Source organism: Schistocerca serialis, chromosome 1 (genome assembly GCF_023864345.2).
Source record: "Schistocerca serialis cubense isolate TAMUIC-IGC-003099 chromosome 1, iqSchSeri2.2, whole genome shotgun sequence".
Classification (NCBI taxonomy): Eukaryota; Metazoa; Arthropoda; class Insecta; order Orthoptera; family Acrididae; genus Schistocerca; species Schistocerca serialis.
In genome coordinates, this window is record NC_064638.1 from 517898756 (window position 1) to 517911038 (window position 12283).

General features: G+C 47.6%; 2 protein-coding genes across 2 annotated transcripts in view; both read right to left on the reverse strand.

Annotated features, from left to right (window-relative positions):
* Positions 1-4091: 4091 nt before the first annotated feature.
* Positions 4092-7067, reverse strand: LOC126474270 (uncharacterized). The gene has a single exon (XM_050101738.1). The coding sequence runs from the start codon at positions 6443-6445 to the stop codon at positions 4367-4369; it is 2079 nt and encodes a 692-aa protein (XP_049957695.1). The 5' UTR covers positions 6446-7067; the 3' UTR covers positions 4092-4366.
* A 163-nt stretch (positions 7068-7230) lies between these two features.
* Positions 7231-12283, reverse strand: part of LOC126474282 (serine/threonine-protein kinase par-1-like) — a 420752-nt gene continuing 415699 nt past the window's right edge. The window contains exon 21 of the mRNA XM_050101749.1: positions 7231-7365. The gene's annotated coding sequence lies outside the window, so the exon portion shown is untranslated. The remainder of the gene's footprint in view (positions 7366-12283) is intronic.

The following is a 12283-nucleotide window of genomic DNA, read 5'->3' on the forward strand; positions in this document are numbered from 1 at the left end:
ATGGTGTGGGGAGCGATCTCCTACACTGGCCGTACACCACTGGTGATCGTCGAGGGGACACTGAATAGTGCACGGTACATCCAAACAGTCAACGAACCCATCGTTCTACCATTCCTAGACCGGCAAGGGAACTTGCTGTTCCAACAGGACAATGCACGTCCGCATGTATCCCGTACCACCCAACGTGCTCTAGAAGGTGTAAGTCAACTACCCTGGCCAGCAAGATCTCCGGATCTGTCCCCCATTGAGCATGTTTGGGACTGGATGAAGCGTCGTCTCACGCGGTCTGCACGTCCAGCACGAACGCTGGTCCAACTGAGGCGCCAGGTGGAAATGGCATGGCAAGCCGTTCCACAGGACTACATCCAGCATCTCTACGATCGTCTCCATGGGAGAATAGCAGCCTGCATTGCTGCGAAAGGTGGATATACAGTGTACTAGTGCCGACATTGTGCATGCTCTGTTGCCTGTGTCTATGTGCCTGTGGTTCTGTCAGTGTGATCATGTGAAGTATCTGACCCCAGGAATGTGTCAATAAAGTTTCCCCTTCCTGGGACAATGAATTCACGGTGTTCTTATTTCAATTTCCAGGAGTGTATTTGGGACCAGCTTCGGGTATCAACTCCGGTCCCATGCCAGCACCCAGGATGTCGAGGACTAGTTACAACAGCTGTGGACCAGATTGCCTCGGAAGAGGATGCAACGGCTTTATGACACCCTTCCCAACCGAATCAGGGCATGCCTCCTGCACAGAGAGGGTGTAAAGTCATACCGATACGTGGGCTCATACTGTCAAGTTATTCATAAATTCGACCCGATTTTGTAATCACTTACGTTAAATCACATACTGTCTAAATCTGTGAATTTACATTCCGTTTCCTCCTCGCCGGCCGGAGTGGCCGCGCAGTTAAAGGCGCTTCAGTCTGGAACCGCGCGACCGCTACGGTCGCAGGTTCGAATCCTGCCTCGGGCATGGATGTGTGTGATGTCCTTAGGTTAGTTAGGTTTAAGTAGTTCTAAGTTCTAGGGGACTTATAACCACAGCAGTTGAGTCCCATAGTGCTCAGAGCCATTTGAACCATTTTCTTTTCCTCCTCCTTTCAGGATACTTCACTTTATTTGTTAGTTAGTGTGTAAAAGTTAGCGTTACATATAATCGTAAACCTTAACGGGGCATAATTTGGTATTAAATGCTAGACTGTGCGAAACAACCCAAGACGTAAGACATCTTTGATGTGATAAAATATTTGAATAACCACTGTGGGAAATAACTAATTCAAAGAGTAATTCTGCAGAGTGGAATATGCTCAGAGGACAGAGATAAGGCAACTTTCAAAGTTATAGGATGCAAAAGAAAAGACTATTAAGAAGAACAGCTATACAAAGGACATGTTGCACACAACAGTACAACAATTGCATAAAGCATTTAGAACTAAATGAGAAAGATATAACCCAGCCGGAAAGACAACGAAGAAGACCAGATCTTCAAGGAAGCTCAAATTTTTCCATCCACTAAGTAAGCACGTCAAAAGTTTTTTGTGTTGTAAATGACCTGAAAAAACTCTGACCTTCGACAGACTGAAGAACAAGATACTAGATTAGCAACCACACAACGAAAAAGGAAAAAAATGGAGTTATAACACGTCTGGATAAAATAAGATGGCAGATGAAGATTCTGCAGCCGTAGAGCTACTAAACTACGCAGCAGAAGAATTTCTGAGAAAGCTTCACGTACTCTTAGAAGATATTCTGAGAACAGACAACATTCCAAAGCAACTGAAAACAGCAGCAGCACAAATGAGGCACCGCAAATATTACGAATTATAAACGACTATCACCCAAAATTTTTCTTTGATTGATCTCCAACATGAGAGAAGAAATATCCTCAAAACTTTAAGACAAGAAATAGAATTGTACACCTAGAAGAGACAACGAGCTTAGATATTTAGGCTAAAAGATAAATATTTCGAGGAAAGCTGCGGATCTGCTGAACTAAGTGCCTACATTCATGCTAGTTCGAATACTTGCTAGAAAATGTTAGGTAGTTATCAAGCTGTTGACTGCTTATTAGTGGATCACCGTAAGTTCATTTAATTGTAATTCACCTTGTGCTCACTTGGGACTAGAGTATAAGAAGTGGAACTTGATGCCTACACGGAGTGGCTAACTGCCACCAAACTTATTACATTGGGGGTCAGTCGGAACCTGTTGTTGAGATGAACCAATCTTAGTAGCGTAGTGTTTCTTTGTTGTGGACAACACAAGATGCATAGACAATATATCAGATCTAGCCTAATATCCGTGTTTTACACGGTCGTTCTGCGCTACCACCACCGTTCAGTATCAAGATGGTAAAAGGTCAATATAGACCTACAGTCGCGCCTTCTCTTGCAAGCAGGTGTCATGTTGGAAATGCAGTTGTAACGATAATGCATTTTATTACCTGTTGGCTGAAGTAATGCATCTTCTCTCTATTATGAAAAGTCTGAAAAACGCTTGCTATCCCATAGCCCCCACATCCTCTTCTATATGTGATCACAAGTATCCGGGCACCGCTATGTAACGCAAAATTGATCGTTAGATGTTACGAGAGGCGAACCTGCCAGTATAAAAGGACACAGGGAGTACTGTGTTGTCAGCAGAGAAGCATTACAGCAGAATGGATCGGTCAGGAGAGGTCAGTGAATTCGTATGTGGACTAGTCATTGGTTGTCACATGAGGTCATAAGTACGTCAGGGATGTTTCAACCCTTTTCAAGCTACCGATGTCGGTTGTGGGTGATGTGACTGCGAAGTGGAAACGAGACAGGGACTGTAGGTTGGTTGGATTGTTTGGGGGAAGAGACCAAACAGCGAGGTCATCGGTCTCATCGGATTAGGGAAGGAAGTCGGCCGTGCCCTTTCAAAGGAACCATCTCGGCATTTGCCTGGAGAGATTTAGGGAAATCACGGAAAACCTAATTCAGGATGGCCGGAGACGGGATTGAACCGTCGTCCTCCCAAATGTGAGTCCAGCGTGCTAACCACTGCGCCACCTCGCTCGGTTAGGGACCGTAGGTCATGGCGGAGGATTGTTGTAAAAGATCGCATGAATTCAATGGAACGATTCACTCGTGAGTTCCAAAGCGCTACCAGCAGTTCGTCCAGCACAATGACTCTGCATAGGGCGTTAAAATAATCGAGTACAATGGTCGAGTTCCTAGTAAGTCACGTATCTCTGTAGACAATGCTAAGCGACGCCTGTGGATATATAAAGAGTGACATCATTGGACAGTGGATGAGCAGAAAGAAGTGATTTGGAATGATGACTCACGCTGTACTCTGTGGCAGTCTGATGGACGGCTTTGGGATTGGTGAATGCCCGGAGAGCTACCTGCTGTGGGGTGTAGTGTCAGCAGGGAAGTCACGGTACGGTGGTGTTTTTCGTGTCTAGAGTGTGGTCTCCTCATTGCGTTTGAGGAAATGCTAAATCGGGAAGGACGTGAATACATTTTACAACACTGTGTACATGATAAAGTAGAGGAACTGTTCAGAGGCAATGACTGTTTGTATCGGCACGACAACGCACCCTGTAATAAAGCAACTACCGTGAGACAACGATTTGTGAGAAATAACATTCCTGAAATGGGTTGGTCTGCTCAATGTCCCACCTGAACTCTATGGAAAGCCTTTGGGATCAGTTAGAACGCCAGTTTCACTCCAGACCCCAGCGTCCAACATCACTACCTTGTCTCGTTTCGACTCTTCAGGAAAAATGGTCGCCCATCCCTCCAAAGACATTAAGATATCTCATTGAAAATATCCCCAGCAGAGTTGAAGTCTTCATAAAGGCGAAGAGTGGACTCGCCCTGTATTAATGTCCACTGATGGGTCTTCGGATACTTTTGATCAAATAGTATGCATACTTCACAAACCACTGCAAATAGCTTGTAGGTGGATACTTCGCTGGAAACGTTGATCTCAACAGCGTCGCCTGTTCATCGCGAGAGCCAAACTACCTGTCAGTCATATCACGACACGCCACCTGTTAACTGGTAACACTTCACAAAAACCAAGTAAGAAACAAATAGAAATTGCTTTTTATACAAATTTATTAAAGTTTTTTTCCTCTCTTAGCACATGTGACTAAAGATGATGAAACGCTTCGAAATGTAAATCTGACAAATCTATAACAGCCAATATCACAATTAGAAACAATGACTTGCATATAAAAACTCTATTTCAAATTTGAAAGAGTACTGGATTCAACAACGTCAACAATTTGCTTTCAAACCACTCTTCTGTTGCAGACAATATTTTAATGCACATTGCGAAGTAATATTTTTATTCTTAACAACTTTAAGTAGTTCTTTTTACGCTGCACTTCTCACTTATTTGATTTGAATTTAGCACTACCTACTTCACTCTTTTTCATCCTGTCGAGAGTCGGCAGTTTTGATCGAGAAACTGTCGGTATCCTATGATTGTCAGTTCGGATTTCAAGGGAATCCTCTTTCTGGCCATTAATTTCAGGACAGATCTTGCTACTCTCACGCCTGACACTGTCCTGCGCTGAAGCAACGAACTGCGGATCGTGATCACTGTTAACTGCATCTGAGGGAGCTGATTCCTTCTTGCCACATCCATTCTGCAGTATCCCAGTGTTGGTGTGGGCGGATGGCGTAGTTGCATTCCTGATGTTCACACCTTCCATAACTGATCCCGAGTCGTAGGTAGTGGCCTTACTGTCGGTAAATGCTTCTATCTCGCTGGGATTGTAAAGTGACTGGCTGCGTGTGGCCTTCTTTGGATGCATAGCCAGCGACGGCGCGTCTGAGAAGCTGGACTTCCTTGAGACACTCTCTTTTAGCCCCAGTAAATGTCCAGAGGAAGATTTCCTGTGACTTTTCCTCCTTATATCATTGAACCGTGTGTAGAAACTCTTGCGACGTATCCTTTCTTCAACTGTTTCGTCTTCCAGTACAGGAGATGGCGTCTTTGGATAAGAGGACAGGGAGAAATCACGACTTTCCAAATCGGAGCAAACGGACCAAGAATCAATGCTTTCCGACTCATCCGCGGGTGATAGTGTTGATGCGTAATCATCCTGGCCAAGGGGACTTAGATGAGAGTAGTGGTTGGTGCCTTGCAGCTCTATCTTTGGTAAATTTAGTGTGAGCTTCCCCATATCCCTCCGGTTACTGTTTGCTGAAACATCATTGAATATATTCCCTCCTTGTTCGAGTTGGTGTTTAACTGACTCTGTAGCAGTCAGGTTCCCGGCAGCAATGGCGTTGCTACTGTCATTCGATAGTCGTGGCACATATCCTGGACTCCCAGTGGCGTAACTACTGCAGCTGTAATTATCGTCTCTCAAGACAGGTCTGACAGTTTCATTTATTTTGTTATACTGTGCTTTCTGGTTGGGAGCTTGCTTGGTGATGAAACTCTTCTGTTCCGATGTAGTTGTTTCAGCATTTGGGCATGTGAGAGCGTCGTTATCCTTCGCGTTTTGACTTTTAGTTTTGGAAATGTTTTCTTCTTTTACCTTGAGAGGGGCATTGCTGATTGCTGACTGGCGATGGGCGCCTGTAGATGATGTCAGTACATCACGTGTGTTGGAATTCTCGTTACATTGGGCTGCTCCTGAAATTGAGGAACTTACACATGATGATGATTTTGCGTTTTCTATTGTTTTCGATGACTTATCATTCGTAGATGTCTCCTTAGTGACACTTTTATCTTCTGAATATGGGTTTTGAACGACCACGTTTTCCTTTTTACGGTTACGTTGGTCCCCAAAGGGATTCTTCTGAGTCTGTTGCTTCCCATCAGATTGAGATTGGTCAGAGATGTCGTCCTTCCTGATGCTCTTGTTCGGCTGCACCTTGTGATCCCTCTTAGTCCCGATTCCACCGGCAACTGCTGGTAAAAGTTCGTCTGCCGAGGGCTTGGCACTGTGCACAGAGACTGTCATGTCCGCGTCCTTTCTCTTCCTCTCGGGCTTCTGCTTTTCTCTGGCGGCACAGTCACCCAATAGCACAGTATCGCTCGTGGCGCCAGCATACACAGACTGCGTCCGCCTACCTGAGGAACCCTCCATTCGCCGCAGCAGTCCGAGCACCGACGAGACGGGTCTCGCGGACGACGGAAGGCGGACGTCGTCGACAGAGACGGCGCGCTTGAGCAGTGCGGACTCAGACGGGACATCGGTCGTCGCACTCTGCTTCCTCAGCGAGTTGATGGCCTGCTCCACGCGACTCGACACTGCGGTGTCTCCACCGCCAGAACGGAGCTTCTCCAGTTTCTTCTCGAGCGAGTGCAGGAAGCGGTTCTTGCCGGTTTCAGGTTTTCCGTTGGCGACACCGCTAGACTCGGGAGCTGACGCGTCGCCAGGACTCTGCTGGGGGGCGCCGACTGCCGGGCCGTCGGGCGTTTTGGTCTCAGATTTCGTTTCCTTAGACATTTCTGCCTGCTTCTTCTCGAGCAGAGCAGCTCGCCTAGCCAGCCTCTTCGCCTTCTTAGCTTCCGCCTCCGCCGATTTCTGCGCCTCTTTCTCCTTGGCGTACACGCTTTCCTCTCTGGGCGTGTCGAAGAAATCGGGGCGCAAGAAGCGCGATATCTTCCGTGTCTTTTTCTTCGTCACGGCATCCACTCCCTCGGAGGTGGTGGCGGCGGCGGACTCCGAAGTGGTGCTACCAGTCTTCTTCTCTTCCAGAACAGGGCCGCCGGGCTGGTGCGGGTCTTGGCGCAGGAATTTTCCCAGCACTGACCTATCCGGCGAGTTGGTGGAGTGCGCCTCGCTGCGCCTGTGCTCCTGGGGTGCGGTGTTGTCGAAGGCCCTCCGGCCATAGTCGTAGTCCTGGGTGAAAGAGGCAGAGCGCCGGGGGAAGCGCGACACGGCGGGGATGTGGCTGGGCCGGTAGCGGTCGGCAAACGCCTCGCTCGCACCAGCCCCTACGCCCAGCCCGGCCGCGCTGCGCTCGGCGCGGATCCGCTCCAGCGTGTCGTCGATGCCGGCGACCGAGAGCCGCTCCCTGGCGCGGTAGGAGACGGGCGGCAGCAGTGTGCGGCGACGCGGCAGCGGCAGCGGCAGCGGCGGCAGCGAGCCGCACGACGAGCCGGAGCCGCTGCGGCGCGGCGCGGGCGGCAGCGAGGCGTCCACCTGCGGCGACCAGCGCGCCGGCAGCGGCCGCTCGTCGCGCACGGACGAGGTGCGCGACAGCCGGCGCCCGGCGTCGGGCAGCATGCGGCGGCTCAGGCTGGGCGTGTACTGCGGCATCGACATCGACGACGTCGACGGCGAGGGCGACGGCGACGCAGGCGCAGCCGGCTCCGACGAGCCGAAATCGCCGTCCGCGGTCCCGCTGCTCGGCTGCGCCGCACCTTCAAACCAAACACGAAAACATGAATAACGTTTCGCTGTTGACGGTGGCATCTCGGAGAGACGCAGCAACACTGCGCAGCACGATTAAATAATCACTTTTTCGAAACTCTGTAACTGTCTCTCATTTCGACGCATCAGTTTGAAATTTCTCTGAAAGGCGTCTACAACTTTCCTCCGTACTGGAGCTAAGGCGTGGCGACCTGCGACGTCATCTCGGGCTCAGTGACGCTTCAACCAGCAAGGTGTCGCGGACTACATTAAAAAAGGCAAAGCTCAGAAGTTCATGTGAGCTTAAAGGGAGGTCCACCAAATTTCAATATACACTACTGGCCATTAAAATTGCTACACCAAGTAGAAATGCAGATGATAAGCGGGTACTCATTGGACAAATATATTATACTACAACTGACATGTGATTACATTTTCACGCAATTTGGGTGCATAGATCCTGAGAAATCAGTACCCAGAACAACCACCTCTGACCGTAATAACGACCTTGATACGCCTGGCCATTGAGTCAAGCAGAGCTTGGATAGCGTGTACAGGAACAGCTGCCCATGCAGTTTCAACATGATACCACAGTTCATCAGGAGTAGTGACTGGCGTATTGTGACGAGCCAGTTGCTTGGCCACCACTGACCAGACGTTTTCAATTGGTGAAAGATATGTAGAATGTGCTGGCCACGGCAGCAGTCGAACATTTTCTGTATCCAGAAACGCCCGTACAGGACCTGCAACATGCGGTCGTGCATTATCCTGCTGAAATGTAGGGTTTCGTTGGGATCGAATGAAGGGTAGAGCCACGGGTCGTAACACATCTGAAATGTAACGTGCACTGTTCAAAGTGCCGTCAATGCGAACAGCAGGTGACCGAGACGTGTAACCAATGGCACCCCATACCATCACGCCGGGTGATACGCCGGTATAGCGATGACGAATACACGATTCCAATGTGCGTTCACCGCGATGTCGCCAAACACGGATGCGACCATCACCATCATGATGCTGTAAACAGAACCTGGATTCGTGCACCCAGGTTCGTCGCTGAGTACACCATCGCAAGTGCTCCTGTCTGTGATGCAGCGTCAAGGGTAACCGAGCTGATAGTCCATGCTGCTGCAAACGTCGTCGAACTGTTCGTGCAGATGGTTGTTGTCTTGTAAACGTCCCCATCTGTTGACTCAGGGACCGAGACGTGGCTACACGATCTGTTACAGCCATGCGGATAAGATGCCTGTCATCTCGACTGCTAGTGATACGAGGCCGTTGGGATCCAGCACGGCGTTCCGTATTACCCTACTGAACCCACCGATTCCATATTCTGCTAACAGTCATTGGATCTCGACCAACGCGAGCAGCAATGTCGCGATACGGTAAACCGCAATCGCGATAGGCTACAATCCGGCCTTTATCAAAGTCGGAAACGTGATGGTACGCATTTCTCCTCCTTACAAGAGGCATCACAACAACGTTTCACCAGGCACGCCCGTCAACTGCTGTTTGTGTATGAGAAGTCGGTTGGAAACTTTCCTCACATCAGCACGTTGTAGGTGTCGCCACCGGCGCCAACCTTGTGTGAATTGTCTGAAAAACTAATCATTTGCATATCACAGCATATTCTTCCTGTCGGTCAAATTTCGCGTCTGTAGCACGTCATCTTCGTGGTGTAGCAATATTAATGGCCAGTAGTGTAGTTCTGCCTAAAGCCAATGTGGATGTGTCACACAGTGTGTAACGCCCCAAGGACAGATAACCCCCAATTGACAAACTTAGTGGAAGCTGTAAGTAGGGAAGTGAGTCATCTATACAGTGACGGCAACTATTGATGATAAAATCTACAACGGTAATATTTTGATTAACACCTATATCATTCAAATGCTGAGAATAGCATACAAAAAGGGGAGATACACGAAAAGGATTATCGTAGATTCTATATCAAACATCTATAGAATAAATTCTACATCATATGAACGGAGGCTAAATCCGAGAAAGTAATTCAGTCAAAGATAACTTTTACCATGAAAGGGAGTTGTAGCCGCATCGAAAAGGAAATTCAATGCGACTACAATGCAACTCGGATATGGAAATGTTCAGTCATTTAGTTGCTCTTGAGACGCTCTAGAGCACTTTTGCGATGGTTGTCTGGATGCAAACGCTATTAGATTGTTTCCGTTTTGTAAGTTTGATAATTCGTGAGATAGAGGTTGAAGTATTGCTCAGTCATTCGACTGAAGAAAGTTAATCTTTACCGTTCTCATCGCGACGGTGTAGTAAGACGAGTGTTAGACTTCAATTGAGTGATATGGTTTATCGGACTTAGCCTTCGTACTGATGAACCTTGAGATCAATGGAACAACGACAGAAAAACGAGTCGTAGTCTTGAGTAGGACACAATCAAACGAAGACACGAAGAAAGACAAATACCCTGATTAGTCCAAAGGTGTCATCAGCGTCACTATTACTGAACTGAAGTCAATCTTGCATGACATATCGGTGTGCGTGTGTTGTACTGACAAACAATTAATTACAGAAAGAACAATAAAATCTGAGTCAAAAGGTAAATCTTACGTGTCGCCTAACTCATTAAACGGACAATACAATGTGTATTAATGCAAGTTGATTGACTCTTTAAACATTTTAAGTGACTAAGTGAGTACATGAATAATGGACAGTGAAGAGTGATTAGTTTAAAAAAGTATTACGGCGTATTAAAAAAAAATTTACTCCAACATAAGTTATGTCTGGAGTTATGTCGGACTGTTGTTAATAACTGGACGTAGAAACGCCGTAGCAACGGAATAGTAGACAGCAAAATTTCATCCTCGCTATGAATGGTGTGAAAAACGACCATAATGATGAAATCAAGAATCAAGATTTTATTTCATCACAGAACTAACCGGGCATAAAAATAAAAATAAACGATTGCAGTTTACCAGTTCGCACAAGCTGAGAAGACTGTTGCGGACAGATAACAGAATATTTCTAAGCCACGTGAGGAGTTGTGTTCTTACGAGGGTTACAGGTGCTGTTCCACGTCACACCGACGGGGACGAACATCGTTACGAGTCGCGTCTCCTCCCGGTGAGTGAAGAAGGAGGGAAGGGACGTCACAATTGGGAAGGTCGTCACGTCCTCTCTTGTCCATATTTCATCTCTTCCTTTGACGCCTCTGCCATGGAGGTTAGAATATCTACCGAGCGTTGAAATCACGCTGTTTTATTATAAGTGGCTGAGGAACACATTCCAGACACACCGCCGCTCGCAATCCACAAGGAGTGGAATAAAGGGTGCCAAGGAAAGCCCTCTTTCCATTGGGACGACGATTCCCACACATTTCGCGGTCGAGAACGACTGTTCGCAGTGCGCTTAGCAGCGGGGCGACGTACCTGACAGCATACTGCACTGCTGCCACTCCTGTGCATTTCAACCCAACTCTAACAAGGGAACCTCCCCATCGCACCCCCCACACATTTAGTTATAAGCTGGCACAGTGGATAGGCCTTGAAAAATTGAACACAGATCAATCGAGAAAACAGGAAGAAATTGTGTGGAACTATGAAAAAAATAAGCAAAATATACAAATTGAGTAGTCCATGCGCAAGATAGGGAACATCACGGATAAGGTGAGCTCAGGAGCGCCGTGGTCCCGCGGTTAGAATGAGCAGCTGCGGAACGAGAGGTCCTTGATTCAAGTCCTCCGTCGAGAGAAAGGTTTAATTTTTTATTTTCAGACAGTTATTATCTGTCCGTCCGTTATATTTTCATCACTTTTTTGGGAGTGATTATCACATCCACAAGAAAACCTAAATCGGGCAAGGTAGAAAAATCTTTTTACCCATTCGCCAAGCGTACAAGTTAGGTGGGTCGACAATATATTCCTGTCATGTGACGCACATGCCGTCACTAGTGTCGTATAGAATATATCAGACATGTTTTCCTGTGGCGGAATCGGTTGACCTATGACCTTGCGATCAAATGTTTTCGGTTCCCATTGGAGAGGCACATCCTTTCGTCTACTAACCGCACGGTTTTGCGGTACAGTCGCAAAACACAGACACTAAACTTATTACAGTGAACAGAGACGTCAATGAACGAACGGACAGATCATAACTTTGCGAAAATAAAGAATGTAAACTTTGCACTCGAGCGAAGACTTGAACCAAGGACCTCTCATTCCGCAGCTGCTCACGCTAACCACGGGACCACGGCGCTCCTGAGCTCACACGCTCCGTGATGTTGCCTATCTTGCGCATGGACTACTCAGTTTGTATATTTTGCTTATTTTTTCATAGTTCCACACAACTCCTTCCTGTTTTCTCGATTGACCTGTGTTCCGTTTTTCAAGGCCTATCCACTGTGCCAACTTATAACTAAATCTGACGGGGGTGCGATGGGGAGGTTCCCTTGTAAGGTCACTGTGAGACTGCAACCCGACCTAACGTGATCCGACCCCTTTTGAGTGAAGTACGGCCGCAGTTTTTGCTCTGGTACAGAGGGTGGAACCACAAAGGTCCGTCAAAAACTACTCGACGGAATCTGAACCTGATCGGAAGCAGAGAAGCGTCTTTATACTTTTTCAGCCCTCTTGTTTCGGGCACTCCTGTGGCGTGATCACGGGTAGAGGGAGGGGGGGGGGCAACATTGAAATGCACATGAATAAATCGGCGAACGCTTCCTTTAAGAACCTCCAGTTCGGCATGCCACCCATCCACCTTTGATGAGCACATTAAAAATGTGCCTGTCAGAAACTACGACATTAATTCAGCAGCGCGGCACCTCGAACCCTGCAAGGTAGGCAAATTGCTTCCAAGGTGTGTCGAAGGGGTTACCCAACTCCCGGGTAATAGAGCAGCCGCGAGGCTGAATTGGTATCGAAGTTTCTGACAGTCATATTTTCAACGTGTTCAGGAAAGGAGA

Excerpts from the sequence above, each read along its gene's own strand:
- LOC126474270 (XM_050101738.1), bottom strand. The coding sequence starts at position 6,445 with ATGTCTAAGGAAACGAAATCTGAGACCAAAACGCCCGACGGCCCGGCA.